The 24647-nt window shown below is 39.6% G+C and overlaps 1 protein-coding gene across 7 annotated transcripts in view; it reads left to right on the top strand.

The window, feature by feature from the left end:
- peak1 (pseudopodium-enriched atypical kinase 1) overlaps positions 1-24647 on the top strand; it is a 178631-nt gene that overhangs the window by 136122 nt on the left and 17862 nt on the right. For 6 of the 7 annotated variants that reach the window (XM_043680402.1, XM_043680398.1, XM_043680401.1 and 3 more), the window contains 2 exons: positions 10462-13780; positions 23715-23905. In XM_043680402.1, coding sequence (XP_043536337.1) covers positions 10578-13780; positions 23715-23905 — 3394 coding nt within the window. In that variant the 5' untranslated portion in view covers positions 10462-10577. The remainder of the gene's footprint in view (positions 1-10461; positions 13781-23714; positions 23906-24647) is intronic. The other variant, XM_043680403.1, reaches the window with a different exon arrangement.

Raw genomic sequence — 24647 nt, 5'->3', positions numbered from 1 at the left:
AAGTTTGTGTGAAGATTTGTAGCTCGGGTGCTCGTTGTTGTGGTTCTGTTCGCCGAGTTGGAAGTTTTTGTTGCAAACGTTTCGTCCCCTGGCTAGGCGGCATCATCAGTGCTTGGGAGCCTCCTGCGAAGCGCTTCTTTGATGTTTAAGCGGCAGGGACAGACCACTATAAACACCGGAGGAAACATCAAAGAAGCGCTTCGCAGGAGGCTCCCAAGCACTGATGATGTCGCCTAGCCAGGGGACGAAACGTTTGCAACAAAAACTTCCAGCTCGGCGAACAGAACCACAGCAACCTTAATGTGTGTGTGTATGTCAATGAACTATGGTACTCATATACAGTAACCTGGCCTTGAACACTCATGTGCTGTGAAGTCCCAGTTGAAGAACCATTCACTAGGCAACGTTGTGTTGCAGGTATAGGATTCTTTTACTCTGTGAACTAGAAGCAGTCATCTGACCACCAAACCGGTCAAAAGAGAAACAGAGCAACAGAAGGACACTTTTGTTTCTGTGCTACCAGCCAACTACCATCAAAAGGAAACAGGATTTCAACTAACCGGCCAAGCCAAGGATCTCAAAATGGATTGCTTAACTCTCAAAGTCTGCTTTTCACAAATGATTCAGAGACACTCTCTTAACTTTATTAGGTTTAATTTACTTCTCATTTCTAATCTGTGTGTATGTGTTATTATTTCTTCTCAAACTTTTATTTCAAGAAAGCCTGGTCAAATTGGTTCCTTTTAATACCAAACTTTGTTTGGCCTGGAAGAAAGGTATCCTTTGGGAGCAGAATCTTTTGTAGTGACCAGAAAGGGGGCAGGTGAATCAAAAGGAAAGCTAGTTCATCTCTGTTTACCTGGGAGCTTGACAATTTGGGGTATTCTGTCTGAAACAAATAACTTGCGGAATCTAATTTGGGTTCTGGTAGTAACAATATGAGAAAAGTTGTATTTACTTTTTATAGGATCTTCTCATTTTAAAAAAAATTGTGCTTGAGCATAATGCTGGAAGCAAAACATGTTAAACAATATGTGCTACTATACAAACAGTGCATCATATAACAGACAAAAAAAAATCATTAATCAGTGAAGAGGACACTTTACAGGGCTCATATATCCACCATATTGTGTTCATTAAATGTTTCTTGTCATTACTCTTCCTTGAAGCTTTGTTCTGCCTTGGTAACTACAAAGTTGAAAAGCTGTATATTTATTCAGATCTTCTGTCTCACTGGGGTAGGCTTTAGGGCAATTCACGTCCACCAACCTGCATTAGAAACTGTTAATATTTTGATAGCTTTAACAAATTAGATTAGATTAGATTCCTTACAGTGTAGAAACAGGCCCTTCAGCCCAAGCAGTCCACACCGACCCTCCAAAGAGTAACCCACTCAGACCCATTTCCCTCTGACTAATGCACCTAACACTATGGACAATTTAGCATGGCCAATTCCCTGACCTGCACATCTTTGGATTGTGGGAGGAAACTGGAGCACCCAGAGAAAGCCCACGCAGAACGGGGAGAACGTGCAAACTCCATACAGACAGTTGCCCGAGGCTGGAATTGAACCTGGGACCCTGGTGCTGTGAGGTAGCAGTGCTAACCACTGAGCTACCGTGCCGCCCCAACTAGCCTCATAGAGTCAAGAGACCCTTCAGTCCAACTCGTCCATGCTGACCAGATATCTCCACTCAATCTAGTCCCTATCACAACATCTTTCTGATAGGAAGGAGACCAAAATTGCACGGAATATTCCAAAAGCGGCATAACCAATGTCCTGTACAGCTGCAACATGACCTCCCAACTCCTATACTCAATATGCTGACCAATAAAGAACAGCAAACTAAATGCCTTCTTCACTATCCTATCTACCTGAGATTCTACTTTCAAGGAACTATGAATCTGCACTCCAAGGTTCTTTCATTGAGCAACACTCCCCAGGACCTTAACTCCTGCTAAGATTTGCTTTTCCAAACTGCAGCACCTCACATTTATCTAAATTAAACTCCATCTGCCACTCCTCAGCCCAATGGCCCATCTGATCATGGTCCCATTGTAATCTGAGGTAACCTTCTTTGCTGTCCACTACACTTGGCTCATATCCCTCCAAACGCTTCCTATTCATACACTCATCCAGATATCTTTTAAATGCAACTGTACCAGCCTCCACCACTTCCTCTGGCAGCTCTCTGCAAACTTACTAACTATAACTCCTATGTTTGCATCCAAATCATTTACATAAATTATGAAATGTAGTGAACTCAGCACCAAACCTAGTGGCACTCCACTGGTCACAGGCCTCTAGTCTGGAAAGCAACCATCCACCACCACCCTCTGACTTCTATTTCGAGCTTGTATCTGAGTGGCTAGTTCTCCCTGTATTCCATGAGATCTAACCTTGCTAGCTCATCTCCCATGGGGAACCTTGTCGAATGCCTTACTGAAGTCCATATAGATCAAATCCACCGCTCTGCCCTTATCAATCCTCTTTGTTACTTCAAAAAAAATCAATTAAGTTCATGAGACATGAACAAAGCCGTACTGACTGTCCCTAATCAGTCCTTGCCTTTCCAAATACATGTACATCTTGTCCCTCAGGATTCCCTCCAACAACTTGCCCACCACCGATGTCAGACTCACTGGTCTATAGTGTCACAAAGCTGGTTCCTTTTTTCTAAAAGCTGTTCCTTTTCTCAAGGATACTGTGTCCTTGATTTCTTTCAGAGGGATTGTAAATGGGGCGGGCTCCAATTAGACTAGTTTGGCACAGAGATGAAAAGGATTTTGAGGCCTTTTGTTTATATGTAAACAGATGAGACTTCAGGCCAAAGTGGTCATGTTTTAGAAGTAACCTGTATAATGAAAGGGGAGTGGTCAGCTCTCTAGTTGAGCAGTTCAATTCAGAACTGGTTGGGAGTTCAACAGTGAGCTGTTTGGAAACTCAATCTCTCCTGCTGCCCTTCTAACTTCAACCTGTAAGCATCTGTTCCATTTATACAGGGTTTTAAGGGGGTTTGCTTACTGGGACTGTTGTGTATATTCAGAACAGCATAATTAAGTCTAGTTTGGATAGACTGAGTTATGTCGGGGTTCTTTATTCTGTTCTTTGTGTTTCATTGTGTAATTTTGTGAATAAATTTCTGTCTGTTTTAAAACCTCGTAGTCAATCTAGCTAGCTTACTCCAGGTAATTCTGACTGTACACTTACTGAAACAAATTGGAAAGTTATGGTCTGGATAGCCTGCTCAAGGATGTTTTGATTAGTCTGGCCTAGTTCAGGCTAATCTAAAGATTCACTTGATCTCTCCTCTCTATACCTGACATATGCTTCCTTCTTTTTCTTAACAAAACCTCAATTTCTCTGGTCATCCAGCATTCCTTACATCTGCCAGCCTTTACTTTCACCCTAATGGAAATATACTGTCTCTGCACTCTCATTATCTCATTTCTCAAGGTTTCCCATTTTCCAGGCATCTCTTTACCTGCAAACATCTGCACCCAATCAGCTTTTGAAAGTTTTTGCCTAATAATGTCAAAATTAGCTTTCCTCCATTGTAGAAATTCAATTTTTAGATCTAGTCTATCCTTTTCCATCACTGTTTTAAAACTAGTCAAATTATGGTCGCTGGCCCCAAAGTGCTTCCCCACTGACACCTCAGTCACCTGCCCTGCCTTATTTCCCAAGAGTACGTCAAGTTTTGCACCTTATCTAGTATGTACGTCCACATACTGAATAAGAAAGTTTTCTTCTAAACACTTAACAAATTCTTCTCCATCTAGACCCTTAACAGTATGGCAGTCCCAGTCTATGTTTGGAAAGTTAAAATCCCCTATCATAACCACCCTATTATTCTTCCAGATGACTGAAATCTCCTGACAAATTTGTTTCTGAATTTCCCACTGACTATTAGTGGGTCTATAATATAATCCCAATAAGGTGATCATCCCTTTCTTATTCTCTGTTCCACCCAAATAACTTCCCTGGATGTATTCCCAGGAATATCCTCCTTAACTACAACTGTAATGTTATTCCTTATCAAAAATGCTATTCCCCCTCCTCTCTTGCCCCCTCTTTCTATCTTTCCTGTAGGATTTGTATTCTGGAACATTAAGCTGCCAGTCCTGTCCATCCCTGAGCCATGTTTCTGTAATTGCTATGATATATCAGTCCCATGTTCTTAACCATGCCATGAGTTCATTTGCCTTCCCTGTTAGGCCTCTTGCAGTGAAGTAAATGCAGTTTAATTTATCGGTCCTACCTTGTTCACTGCTTTGTTCCTTCCTGCCCTGACTGTTTGACTCGTTCCCTTTCCCAACTGCAACAGTCTCAGATTGATCTCTTTCCTCGCTATCTCAGGATGTTTGGAAAGGCAAGGACTGATTAGGGATGGTCAGCATGGCTTTGTGTGGGAAATCATGTCTCATGAACTTGATTTTTTTTTTGAAGTACCGAAGAGGATTGATAATGTTCCACTCCCACCCCGCACTTAGTTTAAATCCTCCTGCGTAGCTCTAGCAAATCCCTCTGCCAGTATATTAGTCCTCTTCCAATTCAGATGCAATCTGTCCTTTTTATACAGGTCACTTCTACCCCAGAAGAGGTTCCAAAAATGTGAACCCTTCTCCCATGCACCAGCTCCTTAGCCACACATTTATCTGATCTATCCTCCTAGCTTGTTGCATCAGGAGTATTCTAGATATCTGGATTAGTGGTGCTGGAAGAGCACAGCAGTTCAGGCAGCATCCAAGGAGCAGCTAAATCGATGTTTCGGGTTAAAGCCCTTCACCAGGAATAAAGGCAGAGAGCCTGAAGCGTGGAGAGATAAGCTAGAGGAGGGTGGGGGTGGCAAGAAAGTAGCATAGAGTACAATAGGTGAGTGGGGGAGGGGATGAAGGTGATGGGTCAGGGAGGCGAGGGTGGAGTGGATAGGTGGAAACTGAGATAGGCAAGTAGGACAAGTCCGGACAAGTCATGGGGACAGTGCTGAGCTGGAAGTTTGGAACTAGGATGAGGTGGGGGAAGGAGAAATTAGGAAACTGTTGAAGTTCACATTGATGCCTGGGGTTGAAGTGTTCTGAGGTGGAAGATGAGGCGTTCTTCCTCCAAGCGTCTGGTGGTGAGGGAGCGGCGGTGAAGGAGGCCCAGGACCTCCATGTCCTCAGCAGAGTGGGAGGGGGAGTTGAAATGTTGGACCACGGGGCGGTGTGGTTGATTGTGCAGGTGTCCCGGAGATGTTCCCTAAAGCGCTGTGCTAGGAGACGCCCAGTCCCCCCAATGTAGAGGAGACCGCATCGGGAGCAACGGATACAATAAATGATATTAGTGGATGTGCAGATAAAACTTTGGATGTGGAAGGCTCCTTTAGGGCCTTGGATAGAGGTGAGGGAGGAGGTGTGGGCGCAGGTTCTACAGTTCCTGCAGTGGCAGGGGAAGGTGCCAGGATGGGAGGGTGGGTTGTAGAGGGGCGTGGACCTGACCAGGTAGTCACGTTTACCACCCTCAAGGGCCTCCTTTTTAAATTCCTGCCTAACTTTCGACATTCTCCCTTCAGAATCTCTCCTTTTCCCTTCCTACGTTGTTGGTTCCAATGTATACAGTGACCTCCTGCTGGTTCCTCTCCCCTTTGAGAACACTCTGCACCCTCTCTGAGACATACTGTATCGGCACTGGTCATTCTGAGTTTGTTTTGAAACAGAGATTAAGTAATTAGTACATAACAATTGTGTTTTTATGTGGTTAGTGTTCTCTGTTAATAAATTAGCAAAAGATAAAGACTCATTGGTAGTAAGGTCTTGAAACATAGACTGAAGTTTACATTGTATATTTTTGTCACCAGTGAATGTAACATTTGGAACCATTTTAACATTTAGATTAATCTGGATTATCATGCCTGAATTCAGAACAGGCCTTTTGTACCTTTGTTTTTTTTTATTTGTTCCAGACAACCAAACCATCTCAAAACCTAACGCAGAAATTTCAATGAAACCTGGTAGGGTATGGCCCAAGGAAGAACTGATTAGTTTTTGATGACTATGCTGATTCAAATCCAGCAATCCTTTAAAGAATTTGTTAGCATTGGTGTAAATTTACTGTATGGCTTTTGTTTGCACCTGCTCATTAACTGTTGTCCTACAAATGGTGGTAGTTCAAATTTAACAAAAAAAAACTACAGGTCAATTATATTGTGTAAGATCACAATTAATAATACAAAGGGAGCTTCTGATTGAGAATTTCTAGGGAATTGTTCCTACTCTGCCACTAAGTTTACTGGAAATATGGTTAAACTATGATCTGTCGTGCTTGTATAAAGTGACAGTAAAGATTTGTGTGCAGCACCAAAGAGATTCCTAGCCAATGTGTTAAGTACATTTTCAGTTCCATTGTACAGTGGTGAATTTGTGATGTACTCTTGGCTTTGTTTTGTGGTAATGAATCATGTTACTAAATCCCCATGTAGTATTTATATAGACAGGAAACAATTTGGAATGTTTTACTTTGTTAGTCATGTTTGATTGCAATCTACAAAGATGCCTGAATGCAGTATTTGCTGACCTGCATCTTTCTGCATTGAAGTCAGTATTAAAGCTGCTTTTAACATGCTTGTGTGCGGAAGAGTTAACAATAAGAACAGTGGTCTGCCAGTTGGGTTATTGTGCATCGTCTTCTTATTTTATTAGCTACGGTGGCTCTGTACTTTTAAGTATCTAATTCCCTGTCCTCCATCTTCCCAAGTGAATACTTCTAACCCTTTTGAATGACCTTATTGGCTTTGCACCTGTGGCAGTGGGGTAATGCATTTTACAGGTTTACAAGCCAGTGTGATGCATGGTTTCTCAGATTTGATAGGAACTGCCTTCGAATTCAAACTAACATCATGACCCAGTATTTCCCAGAAATCTAATGGTTAGGATTTTGGAGAAGATTTGTGGCTCAGGTTGTGGATCAGGTTGTAAGTTTACTTGCTGAGCTGGGAGATTTGTTCTCAGACGCTTTGTCGCCATGCTAGGTAACATCATCGGTGAGCCTCCGGTGAAGCATTTGTGTTCTGACCCACTTGCTATTTATCTATCTCGGTTTGTTGTGGTGGGTGATATCACTTCCGGTGCTGATATCATCCACCACAACAAACCAGGACAGATAAATAGCAAGTGGGACAGAACACCAGTGCTTCACCAGAGGCTCAACAATGACGTTACCTGGCATGGTGACGAAGCGTCTGAGAGAAAATCTACCAGCTCAGTGAACAAATTTGTAACATACTGGTTAAGTTTGTGAAGTTTCACTTTTACTAGGAAGTCTTGCTGGATGAATACAACTATGTAAAATATAAACTAGTTATATTTAATTCCCAATCTTGCCTAGGCTGCAGAAACATCTCTCCTTTGGTACAAGGAAAAGCTGCTTTGTCTAAATTTGAGCTCATTTGCAATAACATGAAGGAAGTTTTATTGGTTGACTGCTTTCCGACTTAATAGACCCCCTGCTACCACTGTTTTTAAAAAAAAACTTCCTCTACCTCTGATAAGATCTCAACACTGGAGTAGTTTAAGCCTCTGAAAGCTTTATAACTTCTCCATTGTTGATTTAGTGCTGTATATATATCTGCAATCCTTCCTGATATCCAATCTCTGAAGTTGTGACCCCAACATGATTTTATTTCAGAAGTTGGGTGGAATTCTATTCGAAACAGTGAAATTCTGTAAGTAAATGTACTGTCTCAAGAATGTATAGTAACTTCATGCCCTCTGTTGATCAGATTGTATTATTGCAAAGTAATGTTGCTGTCATTCATAGTTGTAAATGATCAGTAAGAAAATACATTGCATTATATACAATTGCACAACTGAGTTGAGTTGAACTACCTAAAATGTGATCTAGTTCACTTGAGAAATGTACATCTTATTGTTAATAAGAGTCTTAATGATATGTAAACTTGTATCTGCAAGCTCATCTCTTCTAATCATTTTCAATCAAAACCTTCTTGGAAGACAGAATCTTTGCTGGGACAAAGTAAATGTAATCGGAAAGCAATTATCCAAGGTTTTTATTTGATTCTTTAGAACTTCATTTGGTTACTGATGCAGTCAAAACGAAAACCTTCAGTTATCTTTAGGTTATGTAAATGTGACAAAATCCAAGGTGGTGTAGCGTGTATATTTTGGGGCATGTGGGCTGGATGATCCACATTATTTCTTTCAGATCTTCAAACTTTCTCAGTAAGCATTTGGTAAACATGTAGGGTGAAAGGAGCAAAAATAGCTGTGTATTAATTTTTTGTCACACTGATAAAGTATGCAATTGCTGATGCAGTTTGAGTTGATTTCCATGCAATGTACAGTATCTACTTTTGCAAACAAATGTTCAAAGATATACAGAAGGCTTTCTCATAAAAAATGTATCACTTAGATCTGGAAATTGATGGGAACATGACAGTAACCCATTTCAATAAATGGATTTCAGTTGGCTATCAGGAAATCTAGGATAGAAGTGTGTCTGGAAAATTCAGCAATCATGAACATCTTCCAAACCCATGACCACTTCCATCTAGAAGGACAAGGGTAGCAGATACATGGGAACACCACCACCTGCAAGTTACCCTCCAAGCCACCTACCCTCCTGACTTGGAAATATATTGCTGTTCATTCAGTGTTACTGGGTCAATGTCCTGCAACTCACTTCCTCTTAGCATTGTGAGTCTTTTGCAAGGTTTGTGAGTCTACCTACAGCATATGGACTGCAGCAGTTCAAGAAGGCAGCTCACCAGCACTTTAACACCTTTAAAAACTATCACAGCTTAGTTATGGCAAATAGCATTTAAACAGAAGCACATAAACCCACGACCAAAAAGAAAACATGCTGATCAAGATAAATGAAGAAGAATAGGAGGAGGCTGTGTGGCGCACAAATACTGGCATAGGTTGTTTGGGACAACTGACCATTTACAGTATTTCCTTTGATAAGTAAAGGGGTAAGCAGCGGAGGCAGATGTAAAACACAAAACCAAAAGTTGCTGGAAAAGCTCAGCAGGTTTGGCAGCATCCGTGAAGAGTATTCAAAGTTAATGTTTCAGGTCTGGTGACCCTTCTTCAGAACTCAAGTTGCTTTCCAGCAACTTGTGTTTTTGTTTCAGTTTTACAGCATCCGCAGTTCTTTCAGTTTTTATGAGGCAGATGTAGTATCTTGGTTTGGACGCTACCTTTCGTCTCTCGGATATTTCTGAAAACCTTTCCTCCCATTAGGTAGAAGATTCCTACAGAAAATATATTTAGTCAGAATCAGTCAGGCAAAATCTCTTTGCATCAAATTTGGCTGTTCCACTAGGGTTAGAGAAGAGATTGTGTGTGAGAAAATGGGAATACATCAAGTTTATTCAATGGAATTGGCCCCTTGATGCTTAGGCGCATTTTCAAGGCACAGTGGAAGAAATTTTTCTTAATGAATGTGAACATTTATGTCATAATTCTTTTTGTAAAATGAAAGGAGTTTGGAGCAAAAACCACATAATTAAGCTTGCTTCGAAATGAATGAAAATGAGATGACAATACTCAATTCTCTTTATTCTTCCAGAAATTTTCTTCAATTGGTACATATAACCAGATTTTAAAAAATGGGAAAATTGCGTCAGTGGTACCACAATCCATGTTGTTTCAGGGCAATGGCAACACTGACAACCAATAGAATAAAGTAAGATGGAAAAATAGAGTCTAAAAATCTTCATCCATTTCTGTAGATATTATTGGATGTGTAATGTGGCTACGTCCTCCAAAAATATCTCCTGTGTCAGTGCTGGTGGTGTACTGAAGTGAATGGAGATTAGGCAAAATGTAGAGTGAACCTGGATAGATGTACTCCATTCAGATCCTTGACCAGCCTTGAAGTTCTGCTATTTCTCCACTTTAGAAAGCTCCAGCTGAGGAGATTGTCTGATTTCACTTAGCCTCCCCTTGAAGAAGATGAGAATTTTTGTTTTGGTGTTAGGACCCTGTGGAATAGTCTTTCTTTAGGGAGAAGTGGAGACAGGGTCATTTCGTATTTTTAAGGCTGAGGTAGATACACTCTTGACTAACAAGAGAGTCAAAGGTGTTTTGGGGTAGGCAGGAATGTGGCGTTGAGGCTACAATCAGGTGAGCCATGACCTTACTGAATGAGTGAGAGGGCACGTGGGACAGAATGGCCTACTCTTTCTAATTTGTTTGTTTGTTTGGATGACTATTAATCCTTTGATTCCTGTTTTTGTGGAATCAAAAGAGGTGTTGATCACTGTATTATCTCTCTTTGGGGGAGAAAATAGATGAAGAAAGATTGCTATGTGTATTTACTCTCGCAAATTTACAATTGAAGGGTGAATAGCGTGAAATTAGAGCAGTTCAGTTTTAGTTAGCCATCGATTTATAAGTCAAGCCCTGAGTCTTCATTCAATACAGCCTTCCTTAATTAATATTTTCTTTCATTCCTAGGTACAGGTTGACACTGAACTTCGATAAATGAACTTGGTGATTGAGAAGTGAAACTTCTCAGTGAATGTAGTGGAATGCAGTAAGCGAGGGGTATCTCATGAATAGCTCTATGAAAAATGTCCGCCTGCAACGCCTTCACTGAACACGTGTGGAAACCTGGTGAATGCAAGAACTGTTTTAAGCCCAAAAGTTTGCATTGTTTGTCTGCTGCCTCTGAAACACCTCCTCTTTCATGTAAGAATTTAAAAACTAATGCTAACCATAGCAACAATCACCGGGGTAGGTCAGGCACAGGTAACTTTCGACCTCCTGTTGCCAAGAAGCCAACAATTGCTGTGAAGCCCACCATGATGGTCATCGATGGACAAACTGTGAGTACAGAAATGGAGGTAGTGGAAAGCTGTGAAAATAAGCAACGATGGAATAGGAATGGTGTTCTTCTCAATAGGAAACCAGTGAACAATAACAATGAAGAGAACAACGGCAATTCTCAAAGGGCTTGTAACCCAGACAGAGTTTTTAATGATAGAATGCCAAACAACAATAATAATGGATTAACGGATGTATTGAAGGAAATTGTTGGATTTGAGCCTGAGCCACATTTGCAAAGCAAAGTATGTGATAGAGAGTCTTTTCTTGGAAGGATCAACAAATGTTATCAACGGTCCCTGGAAAGGAAGCTTCCTCCTAGTTGTATTGTGGCTGGTATGAGAGAGAATACAGGAAAGCGTGTAATGCTCAGCAGCAGCTCTGATATCATTAGCAATGAAGGAGGACTCTTTTGCTACCCAGATTGGTCCTTTAGCAGTGATCAAGGAGTGGATAATGAAGCAAGTGAGAATGCAACAGAAGAGCGAGAAAGTTGGGATGAAAGTGATGAAGAGCTGTTGGCAATGGAAATACGTATGCGTGGTCAACCACGTTTTGCTAATTTTAGGGCCAACACACTCTCACCTGTCAGGTTCCGTGATGGTAAAAAGTGGAACACAGTGCCATTACGAAAGCAGTCATTGCAGAGAATTTGTGCTGTTGACTATGATGATAGTTACGATGAAATTCTAAATGGCTACGGTGATGAAACGTTGATCCCATATGGTCAGGACAGTATGCCAAGCATATTATCTTCTGAATCTACATCTCCTGATTCCTCAATGACAGAGGGGTCTCAAGCTGGGACAACCAAAACTATGCATCAACAACTTTGTAATGGTGATCTTCCTTCAAGTGACTGTAAAAGCACCAAGTTTATTGAACCAGATTATGAAAGTATAAGTGAAAACGGACAGGTTTCCCAAGTAAAGCAAGCTCCATTTAAACCAGCAAGAGGCACTGCAGCAAAGTCTCTGGAAACTCATAAAGCTGTTCTTGCATTAAGGTTGGAAGAGAAGGATGGAAAGATAGCCCTACAAAGTGAGAAGCAGGAATTCACGGTGAATTCCACAGAAAGTTCTGGGCAAACTGTGACAATTAACATTATTCCAAAGGAAGAACAAGCAAAGCCTTACAGAGTTGTGGATTTGGAACCACCAGGTATGTGTAAACCATACACTGTAGTTGATGTATCTGCTGCAATGAACAATAAAAAGATTGACAGTTCATCTGAATCTCTTCAAAGTGCAAAAACTTCACCAGTGAGTGCAAGCCCACCAACGTCACTCTCAAGCCAGATAAACAACCAGAAAAAGTCAAATATTACCAGGTATCAGGAGGTGTGGACTTCTAGCACTAGCCCTCGACAGAAAATGCCCAGGGTGGCTTTAATGTCAAGTAGTTCTGGTCCTACTCCTCCTCCAAGACAAATGAGTCATAAATCAGCTCCTACTTCACCAACTACTTCAAATGCTACTTCAAAAACTATTCCCGTAAAGTCTCCAAATCTGTCTGAGATCAAGTTCAATAGTTACAATAATGCTGGAATGCCCCCTTTCCCTATCATCATACATGATGAACCAACATATGCGCAGAGTTCAAAACACAAGGCTATAAAAGTGCCAATAGTAATTAATCCAAATGCTTATGACAACTTGGCCATTTATAAAAGCTTCTTGGGTCCAAGTGGATCACATTTGAAAAAGGAAGCTTTAGAAAGTGTGGCAAGTCATACATATGAAGAAATTGGATCAACAGTAAGAAAATCTACAGATTTGCCTCCAGTAAAAGGACCAAGCACTAGCACAGAACGAAAGGCGTTTGGCTCCGTTGCGCAGAAAGTGCAGGAGTTCAACAATGCCCAAAACAAAGGACAAATTTTGTCACAGTCCTCGCCACATAAAAGCTTCGGATCCAATCACAGCTCTCCTTCTAGAATTCAGAGAACTACTCTAGACTCACCAGCCAGAAAGGAAGAAACACCAGAAAGGCAGACATCATCAGGAAGCAGGGAAAATGCCAGCACTGTGCTTTCCCAAATTGTTGCATCTATTCAGCCTCCACAGATGCCACCTGAAAATCCCCAGACACCATCCAAAGCCAATAGTGCAGAAGAACTTTACTCTCAGCCACCTGCTATCTTAGAAGGCACTGGAGATGTTCACATCCGCCCAAAGTCATTATTTTCCTCACAAGCAAATAGTGAAACAGAAATGTCCAAAGTGATGGACAGCACATTTGCAAAAGGACAAAAAGAAAGCATTCTAACAAAGCAGGTCACTGTCCCCACTTCTAAACCAAGTACTTTACAATCTCCTGGTGCACCCTGCTCGAGCCCAAAGAGTGAACAACTGCCCCCATTTCCTCCTCCACGTTCTACATCCTCCCCTTACCATGCCGGCAATCTTCTGCACAAACACTTCAGTAACTGGGGGAAGCCAACTAGCCCTGTACGTACACCTGAGATTGAATCCGCACCGCTGAACCCAGAGGGTCGCCAACGCTTACAGGACACCAAACCAAAACGATGGATCTCTTTTAAAAGCTTCTTCCGTCGCCGTAAAACAGACGAAGAGGAGGACAAAGAGAAAGATAAAGACAAATTAATTGGACTGAATGGACGGGTGATACACATGCTTCCACCACCCCCGATACAACGACATCACCTTTGCAGTGATCAGAAGATTTTAGAACCAACTGAGAAGCTGACCACCATACTGAATTATAAACAGGAGCTTGGACTAGATGCTATAAAGACTGAGGCTGACAAACTGGATATCGCTGGAATAGATACTAAAACTCCTTCTACTGCCAGTGAAACACAGATTATGATATCTGGATTACAAGACGATGAAAAGCTGACGATGGGTGTTCCTGAAAGTGAAAAAGAAATTGGCTGTCTAAGCAGTCAAAATTCTCCCCCACCTCCTCCACCAAAGAAATGTAACAAGTAAGTGTTGCCTTTTATTTAGATTTTATTTTACTCTTTATCAAATGTTGAATAAGTCGTTTTTCATGTCCTTATCTATTAAGTGTGTGAATGTACTTTATCCTGTTTCACAAATGTGCCTTAAATTTCGTTATAATATGTAGGTGAATATTTTTCACAAGGTTGCCTTTGGTATGCCACTTCTGTTGATCTTCTGCTATATTTGTAGAATATTGAAAATGAGGGGAAATAGATTACTCATTTTAAAAAAAAATATATTGTGATTTTTGCTTAGAGTGATCTGTTCTAAGTTGTCAAACAATCATCTCTTGGGTCTTTGATTTGCTTTCTGTGAAGCCCTTATATTTCCAGAGCAAATCAAATGGCAGCTCTTGTATTTCATTTACACCATGTCACAAGAGGAAAGCTATCAAACTGATGTGTCTAAGTCCTGAATATCAATTTCTTCAGGACCTTGTCCTTCCCATTGTTTTCGCATCCACTTAGATTCAATCCCTTTTGAAGTTCCATTTCTCCACTGTCCTAGGGTCACTTCAGTTGAGAGGGTGAAAATGTCCCAGTGCACATTTTGGCAAGCAAGTGGCATATCCATTTGAAATACATTTTCGATTCACTATATTTCACCAGCCTTTTGTCAAAAACCACAATTCCAACTAGAGCTACTGAAGATCTATTCCTAGCAATGTTTTTGCAGCACAGTTTTTCCCATACTGTAGACTTGTTCCAATAACTAAGGAAAGGTGCTGCCGCACATGAAGAGAGGCTGAGGAAAATCACAGGGCAGATGGCTTAATTAAAGCCTTAAATTTCAATGGAGATTTGCTTTTTTATCTCGCTTTTGGAATATCCCATGCCGAATAGCAATTCTCTGCTCTTTTTCTGTAGATAGCAAAGAAAGAAAGACCAAAGAAAAATGTAATGGCACGAAATTACAGACTGAGAATCTTGACATTAATTTGCAATCTTTAATGTCAATGCCTACAGCTTTGTTCTGTTCGGATTCCATTTTTTTCACAGTAGTAATCATTGCACTACATTTCAGTTAATCATTTAGAGTCAGAGCGATTTTCCAGCATAGATACAGACCCTTTGGTTTAACTCGTCCATGCCAACCAGATATCCTAGACAAATGCAGTCCCATTTGCCAGCACTTGGCCCATATCCCTCTAAACCATTCCTATTCATGGACCCATCCAGATGCCTTTTAAATGTTGTAATTGTACCAGCCTCCACCACTTCCTTTGGTAGCTCATTCCATACACTCACTACCCTCTGCATGAAGAAGTTGCCCATGGGTCCCTTTTAAATCTTAACCCTCCCACCTTGGGGGAAAAAACACTGTCTGTTTACCCTATCCATGTCCCTCATGTTTGAGATGGGGATTGCCACAGGAGACTCCTGCTCTGCCTGCCTCCCTCCCTATGTATCCTCGAGGTAACCCATCTACCTGACTGTATCTGTGTTTTTTTTCCCCTTCCTACAACTGCCATCCATCACACCCTCTCGCTCTTGTAAGTTCCTCATTACCTCTAATTGCTGCTCCAACCGATCCATGCGATCCAATAGGATTTGCAACCAAACACACTTCCTACAGATATAATCATCAGTAACATGGAAAGTCTCCTTAATTCCTTACATTCGACAGGAAGAACACATCACTCTACTAAAGGCCCAGAAAATAGTCCAGCCTTACTGTTCTAACAAATACTGCTCAACGCTAACTTAGTACCTTTTATATTTTTAAAGTTTAATCAAGAGACATATCTCAATAAAACATACAATCAAAAATAACTCACTCTGCTCACTTTTGTAGCTTTACAAAATAAACAATAATGTTACACTTTAAAAAGCCTCATAGCTGCTCCCCTGTTGTTACCTCTTCCACATACGTTTCTCTTAGGTCAGCTGTGAATTTCACTGTTCCTTAATTTTTCTTAGATAAACTACAATGTCAAGAGATACTTGAAAGTCAAACAGCAGAAGCAGTAGCGTCAGACAGCATTGTAGGTTTCATTCCCTGTTTGAATCACTTCCCATGTGGTCACAACCTTTGTCTATCTTCCTCCTTTTTAAAAGTGCTGTTTTGATTTTATTCCCCCGCCCCCAACGTTCCAAAACAGTAGAACAGCTTATAAAACAGTAATTACTGCTAGAATGTGAGGAAATCACTTCTACTGAGAATATCTCAAAAAAGTAGCAGCTGTTACAGCCACAACTTTTTTCTGCCTTCTATCTTGGATTTAATTATGCTTGTCCTAATTGACAATAATATCAAAAGAATATTATCATTTGTGAAATCATTTGGAAATTCAAAGGAAAATTATTTTTCTGAATATATTGTGCTTATGTTTTCTATACATAAAATCTGTAATTTCAATATTTTACATTGGACCAAAGGAAAATATGGTTGCATTTCACTGAGCAGCTATTAATGTTTGCAATTTATGAACATGTATAAGGCATGCCTATATTTGCTGCTCATATAACAGAGGTTTTCTGCACAGACTCTTTTATAATGAATTCTGCAGGAATGGATGGAATTCTCAATGCCCAGACAAGTTGTAACTTCTAGTATTTGTCTGAGAATTCAAAGCAGCAGTGGTTGTCGTGAATATCTTTCTGGATGCAGGAATCCTTACCTATGCTTTTCTTATCTCTTGACCCTACTATTTCCATACTCTTCTGGCTGACTTCCCATTTTCCTCCCTGCACAAACTTGAGATCACTCAATACATTCCTCCCATTGCCTTAAATTACACCAAGTTCTGTTCACCCATCACTTGTCTGTTTGCTAATCTGTGAGCATCTGGTCCAGCACCATTGCAATTTTAAAATTCTCTTCCCTTATCCTTACACCTATCCCTGTTCCTATCCCTAACCTGGAAACCCTCTACAACTCTGCAAACCTCCAAGATTTCTGTGTCCAATCAATTCTGGCCTCTTCACTTCCTTTCCATGGCAATTGGTAGTTTTGCTATCAACTATTAAGATCCTAAACTCAAGAATTTCCTCCCTAAATATTTCCTTTACAATGCTCCTTAAAATTATTGGTTTAGTAAACATTTGCTCAATTGTCTTAATGACCTTGCCATTTGGGCTCAGTCAGTTTTTTTTCCATTTGAGTACATGCTTTTGAATGCCTTGCTAAAGGCTTGATGTAAGCATTATTCAAGCATTGTTATATCTTTTACATGTTTGCATAAAAACGCATTAACACAATAAAATCAACAAAGCCTGTAGACAATGCAGTATATGATAAAGCTTCATCTTGCACAAACTTAAACTCTTTCAAAACTTTCACTGCTCCCCTCTCATTTTGCTTTAAATCCTGTTGTCCCATCTTTTCTGCCTTTATAATCTCCATTGTTTGTGTTGCTTCCAGAATGTTAAATTCCTCATTCACAGTTTCCCTGACCCCACTAACCTGCCTTGTAACTTGCTTTAAATTGGTTGTTACCATGTGACTGCAATGCATTCCCCTCTCTGTTCTTCTGTTGTTTGCAGCATATATGCCCTATGGTTTGGAACCATAAACCCTATGCCTTCCTACTTCTCTTCCCACTTTCAAAAGTATTCTATAGCTGATTCCTTTGATCAGGCCTTTGTCCTTCTCCCCCAAATCTTGTATTATTACCACTTGGATTGTTGTGCTTCTTTTAAGTGCTTTGGGATGTCTTAGGCTGTATGTAATTATGGTATGTTTATAGAAATATTTCCATTATAAGGGTAAGGCTTAGTGTGACAGTAAATTTATATAATATGCTCTTAACTCACAGTCATCACTCTCCTCACATGATAAATTCCTCATTTTGGCCACGATCAAATCAGATGGCAGTCATTTTTTTTCTGGGAAGAACGAAGAAATTGGAGAAGAGTTTCAAGGTCACTGTTCACTTTAAATTGCCTGGTCAAATTGCAGTATTGCGCAAACTTTCTGTTTGTCTGCTGGTGTTTTTGGTTCGGACAAATTTCCAGGAGATCTTCGAGAAACCTTTTTTTTAATTTTAAAGATAAAAATTTACTAATGGTAAATAAACTAGGCTGTTTTTCCTAGTGTCAAGTACTATTTATTTACGGTCTCGAGTATGCAGATATGGAACTTCCATACGTTATATTGCACACCCACAGGAAAAGAGATTAGATTGGTGTTGATCATGGAATTTAATAGTTTTTTTTTAGTTCACCTCTGACATCTAACCATGGCACTTTGATCAAAAAAGAAGTTTATTCCTAATCGGATTATATGTTATTTTTAAATTATACAAAATATAATTTCATTAACTGTTGCATTCTTGATCTTTTTTCTGAAGCTGTTTACTTTGAGGCAGTCTGCAAGCAGACATTTTATGTGCAGATCCAGATTTTATTACGCAACTCTTCTTCAGCAAAGCTTTAATAGGAATGGCTGACCAAAATTCCCATTCATGATGTCGTTAGACCAAAATTTGACCATGTTCACTGCTAGTTTATTTATATCAGTGGCTGGACTTACAAAATCTTGATCAATCTGATTATTGCTTCACTCGGCAGCTGGTTGTGAACATACACTACATGAACTTATATGGCCCTATGACAAATCTGAATTTGTCCGTATAATGTGTAAAATAGCAATTCAGAATTAAATAGTTCAGTTCAGAGTTAATATCCAGGGTTAAGCTCACCCCTTTGTTCAGCATTAAGAAAGAATTTCATAGAAGCTCGCAGAAGTTTTACTTTTTGATCTCCTTTGAGATTGGGAAACATTTTGAACAAGTTTAATTTGAAGTATTTTGTGGTGGCACAGTGATTAGCAGTGCTGCCTCACACCGCCAGGGACCCCAGGTTCAATTCCATCCTTGTGAGACTGTGTGTGCATTTTTCACATTCTCCCCATGTTTGCATGGTTTCCTCCAGATGCTCTGGTTTACTCCCACAGTCCAAAGATGTTCAGGTTATGTGGATTGGCCATTCTAAATTGCCTGTAGTGCAGGTTAGGTTACAGGGATAGGGGAGGGTGTGGTTTTGGGTGGGATGTTCTTCGGAAGGTCAGTGTGGACTTGATGGGCTGAATGGCCTACTTCCACATTTGTAGGGATTCTGAGTCACAGATTGCTGCATGCTTTCTTAATTTGCAAATTATTCAGAACTTTTCTGTAGCACAAGATAATTTTGAAAATTTCTTCTGTGATCTTTTCATGTTTTGGGAAATGTTTAGATGAAAATTTAACATTCTTTTATGCATGAAGCAACAGCTTTGAGCCTGTGAGAAACATGCCTCTCGAAATGCAGCTTAGAATGCCATTTGGCTGGCACATCCCCAAATCTACTGGATCAGCAAAAAAACTGATTCTACAAGCCAGTGCACAAGTATTCCCTCACTACCAGAAATTGCTCAGAAACTGTACTGAGAAGCAGAAATGATCATTGCTCTGGAATCTCCTTCCCCCTGCCCATCCCCATTCACCTGAACTGCAAAGGCTGTCAGAAGTTTGGACAATTGCTGCTCGTCAAGCAGGGAGATGTATTGTTGTGAAATGTGGCAAATGCAAACTGTTTGTGGCAAGTAAATTTCCTGTTATGTTATCATATTAATGTCTTCATTATTGTGTAATGCAACTATAAGTGTACATTAATGGGATATCAGAATCCATGTTATTTTATACTTTTTAGAATTGAGCATCTATTTAATTATTTTGGCCCATGTTTAAATTTGCAACCCTTGTTTTAATATCTTCATGGCCTTGTCCTTTCCTATCTATAACCTCCCCAAATCCAAAAACCATCCTAAGTCTTTGTCCTCCATGAATTCTGGCTGTCCCCAATTTCCATTGCTCCACTATTGGCTACTTTGCACCTGTTCTGTAGAGTTCCCTCCCTAAATTCCTGTGGGTCTCTTTCATCCTCCTTTTAAAAACTACCATTTTCACAACACCGTTCCCTCACATAGTTCAGTGTTTTGGGACTTTTTGTTATGTTAAAGGCATTGTAGAAATGTAAATTGGTGTTGAGCAGACTTGTTACTCTGGGTTCCATAAATAATGCTGTCTGCCCAACCTTAAGCTGCCATTTCTTCTCCAATTCCTGAACCTGGTCTAGACTTTCTGTGGGTCACCAATATCGCACAAAATATGGTCAGCTACATCAGGACACCTGTTTGGGATCGGCTTCTTGCTGATTCTGTTAAAACACATGCCAGTCCTTCAAATGGAACAATCCTTCTGGCTGCTGTCACGTCTGGGTGACTGACCGTTTTAAATGATCATTTAAGAATTAAAGTCAATGTTTTTGAGTTTTTCTTTATGCATGCTATGGTGACATCAGGTGATTCAGAATGACTACATAGTCTGTCTGATTATATTCTAGTGATAGAAACAGGCAGTGAATCAAAATTGATATTAACATATTACTGGCAACAAGGTGTTGCAGATGTGGGGAAAATAAAAATGTTAGAATAGGGATAAACTATTGATTTATTAGTTCAACTTTTCATGTGTCTTTGAAACAATCAGTTTATTTATGGGTATGTGCCAGTTTAAGTATCCAACTGAAATGAGTAAATGTCCGTCGTCAGGTTACATTTCACAACAGCAAACTACTTTTAATTCTTTGGAATTTCGAAGAACTCAAGATAGATGTATGCACCTTTAACTTGCCTTTTGTCTGTGTGATTTCCGATTGCTGACTTATGACAAATACCCATGTATTGATGAGAAGCTCTTCTACATATTGTGAAATAGTTGCAAGGAGTAGAGCGTAATATGTATTTGAATGAATCATCACCTATAATCACATTCGTAGTGATTCACTGACCATCAAAGTTCTGTAAAATTAAACATTCTCATCACAGATTCTCAAGGATATGTTGTGTGTAGTTAATTTTTCTTTAAAATTGAGTTTTTGCACAGAATCAATTTTTAAAATGTGTGTTTTTCAGACAGTATTTATTACAGCGTAAAGCCCGCATGATCTGTGCATCTTAACAGTAACACTATGCATCATTGGAAGCAGCATTGTTTGAAACATTTTGTGTATGTGCTGATAAACTGAAATCTTGATTAACATTTTTAAACGAACAGTTGTAAAAAATGATTAGTTAAATGTATATGCAATAATCACCCTACATCTCAGCTTCCCTGTTTTAGTTGGGACGTTTTGATCTCACAATGACTCAGAAAAGTGCAGGCAAAATGGAAGATACCCAAATCAGATGATCTACCAAACTAAGAGAAAATTGCTCTCCTGCACTTAGCACTGAGGTTATACATTAATAAGTATCACATTTCTATAACACACAGTGCATAGGTATTCGTCTGGGCTAATTGAAGCACCCTTGACCTTTAGTCCATTGGTTGTGCATTCAGTCCCCACTCCAGAGATCAGCCAATAATTAAAACAAACACTTTCATGCATTATTGAGGGTATGCTGCACTGTTGGAGGTGATGTTATTCGAAGAAGGTGTTAAACAAAGTCCTAGTCTACCTTCCCAGATGGACATTCAAAACATCCCATTGAACTATTTAACTAAAATCAAAAAACCTTTTTCCATGTCCTTGCCAATATTCAGTCTTCAACTTGTATCACTAAAACAAATTACCCAATCATTTTTCACACTGCTTTCTATGCGTAAATCTGGCTAACGTTTTTCTAAAATGAAAATGTGGTTACGTGTCAATTAGTTTGGAATGTCTTGAAATTGTGAAAATCTGTGTAAATATATGTTCAATTGTTCTATCTCTTCCAAAGAGCCAGTGATGAAGTGGTAATGTAACTGGACTAGTAAAACCCAGATAATGTTCTGGGGAAATGGGTTCAAATCCCATCAATGAAATTTGAATTCAAAACAAAATCTAGAATTAAAATCTTTTCTAATGATGGCCATGTAACTATTGTCATTTTTTTTAAAAAGTCTGTTTCGCTAATGTCTTTTAGGAAAGAAAATCTGCTGGACCTTACCTAGTCTGGCTAACGTGACTTCAGGCCCACTATTAGGGTGATAAGGGATGGGCAATATGGCCTCACCCCATGAATGAATTTTAAAACAAACTATCCAAACTACTTTTGTTACAACAGAGTCCATTACTTTGGCTATTTTGTTCTAAACATGCACTCCTGTGTTTTGAAGTTTGAAACTATAGAGTACAAAGAACTCTGCAGACCAGTACAAAGAACTCTGCATTCTGCCTTTTTGCAGGTAAGGAGTGCATTGAGAATGTCAGGTTGCTTTTTGTAGTTTGTGATACTGCATAATTTTTTTGCCTCCTTTCAATAATTTTGCCACCCAAATGTTTCCATTCTGTTGTTAAAAAGATGTTGCCTTTATCAGTTCAAACTGGCCATTCAAATAACTATTGGCTGTGGATACATCATGTGTGCTTTCTAAGAGAGAGCACCTGAAAAACAATGGTAATTATGACAAACTTTCCCATCCTATTCTCCACTTAACTACCCGGAAAGGCAGGCAGAGGCAAAGTACACAATCTACCCTCCCAGCCCAACTGCAAATAAACAGTGTACGAGATATCGGTCATCTGCTGTGGACAGTAGTTCTAAGCCATGGAATGAGTTGCTTGTTTCTTTCATTTATCCATGTCACAGTTGTCACAGTAATAGTTTCAGGGGGAAAGAGGGTACAACATGTCCGAAATGACTGTTTACCATACATCAGTGAAAAGTACAGTGGAGAGAGAAGCTTCCAAACTAAGACAGAGCAAAAAAAAAGTTCTTTTTGCAGATTTTCTTGTTTTTCCAAGAAGCAGACCTGAAAAGTTCATTTAATTTTCAGATACAATTCTAAATTGGCACATTTGTTTTTACATGTGCTCTGTGTTAGTAAGAAACTGTGGCTGTGATTGAGTAGAAATATTTGCATGATTTCCATTCAAATTTAAAAATAGTTTTACAGGTATTGATTGAGTCTCCTAGTTTGGTGCCAACACATGCCTTGTTTTAAAATGTAACTGTGTTGAGTGGAATTCTTTGAAATTCAGTTGAACGCAACAGCTCTGTAAGTGTTAATAAGTCTGAGTCATTTAAGTGACCTCAATATATTATAGGTAGAGTGTGTTGGCAGGTTTTCAGCCTTAGGTAGGAAGGTCTGGCTGATGATATCACTGTTGCAGAGCTTTAGAGCTCTGAGTTAATCAACTGCTTTCAAAACATGTTTATGAAGTTAAGAAGCAAATTCAAAACACTTGTTTCAATGGGGAGTTGTGTGAGTGATTTGAGTAGGTAAGTTAAGAGTTGAAACTTCTGTTTGAAGACAGTAAGAGCTGTAGTACAGTAAGAGTTGGTGCTTTTTCTTGTTATGCTGAGTTGAAACTCATGAGTTGCAATTCAATTTGTACGGAACAACTTCAAGAAGATTCTAAAATGAATAACTGGAAGAGAAAAAGAACAATTTGTCCCATGAGTGATCTTCAAATAAGTGTTCTTCAGGGCTTGAGAGCACATTAAGAATTTTGGTTTAAGTTGTTGGCACTTTAACCAACTGCATTGTAAACACCAAACGCTTTTCGTGGTTATCAATTGAGACACACCTTAGTTAAGGCATAAAGCTTTATTGTGGTATGGTGCCCTTTAGATATTATAATAAATTATATATTTAAAATTAGGATTTGATCTCTGTGGTTACATAAAGGTAAATGCATAAGATTTAAAGGAACCTGTTCTGCTGGATTGTGGCCTGCAACAAGATTAATTGAAGAGACTGTAAAATGAAGCTAACATTGCCCAGGGATCTTGAACTAACAAGTTCTTGCAAGTCTTTACTTAATTTTAACACATACTGTGCTTGGGTTGCATATTTTCTTTCCCCCAACAGCTGTTGAGGTAGAACTTAGAAATATTTTTTGGAGTGCAGTATTCAAAATAAATGGCCCGGTTTTGTTAGACCAATAAATTATATTGAGCATTTTGTGAATTATGAAGACTGAAGGAAAACTTTGTTTATTCAAGCAGCCTGCCGGGTGAGGTGACCGTTGAAGACATGCCACCACAAGTATCAGAAGTTCAAAGATCAGCACCATCGAACCAAGAGACACCTGGTACAATGACTTTGCTGGTCACTACAGGATCTCAGGACGATAAGGAAGCAGGCAGTGAATCCACTGACGAAAGTATCAGCAGCGCTACTTACAGCAACTTGGGTAAGAGCCGATAAAGGTGTGGGGGAGGAAGAGGATTTAATTTCTCCTTTCTCTTTACTGTAGGCTTATTGCATTTTCCAGATCTGCCAGATTTAAAATTCATCAGTTGAGCCTCAGACTGTAGCTAGGTATGTGCAAGACAAATGTTTAATTGATAAGAGTGTCCCTGCTGGCTGCCAGTAAGTATTGTAGATTACAGAGTGAGGAATGCAGCTGTAATGTGGGCAATCCTGTTTAGGTAGAACGAACAGGAAGAGATTAGATTAAAGCTTAAACGCCCTATCAAATGCTGTACCGTGTAAAAAGGGCCAACATGACGGCACCTCTTTCTTTCAAGTTCCTTGCTTGATGATTTCTGGCTTCAGTTAAAGGTAGGACTAACGTTTTAATTTTTTGCGATATACTAAAGAAAATGCTGAAAGTGTTCAACAAACCAGCGTAGATACAGGGTCAGGAAAGAAAAGCTATGGTGATATGGCAGGAATGTGCACTTTCAACATGTTAACCGCACAGCAGGGATACCTTCATTGTTTCAAATTTGGCGTTCATTCATCATGTCCTGGTTTTTAGAACTGTACTAAATAATTGGTAACTGTCCTGCAGGTTATGAGGCTATCTTTTGTTTAAGAATTATGAGGTGAGACAAAGTTGATTCTTAACTGAAGTGATGCATGAGTACAAATAAAGAATACGTTTATAAATTCTTTCTTTTCATACTCTCTTGTGAAAAACCTAACTTTTA

Source organism: Chiloscyllium plagiosum, chromosome 40, assembly GCF_004010195.1.
Source record: "Chiloscyllium plagiosum isolate BGI_BamShark_2017 chromosome 40, ASM401019v2, whole genome shotgun sequence".
Lineage (NCBI taxonomy): Eukaryota > Metazoa > Chordata > Chondrichthyes > Orectolobiformes > Hemiscylliidae > Chiloscyllium > Chiloscyllium plagiosum.
Note: the sequence above shows the minus strand (reverse complement) of the source record. Positions and strands in the feature narration are given on the sequence as shown.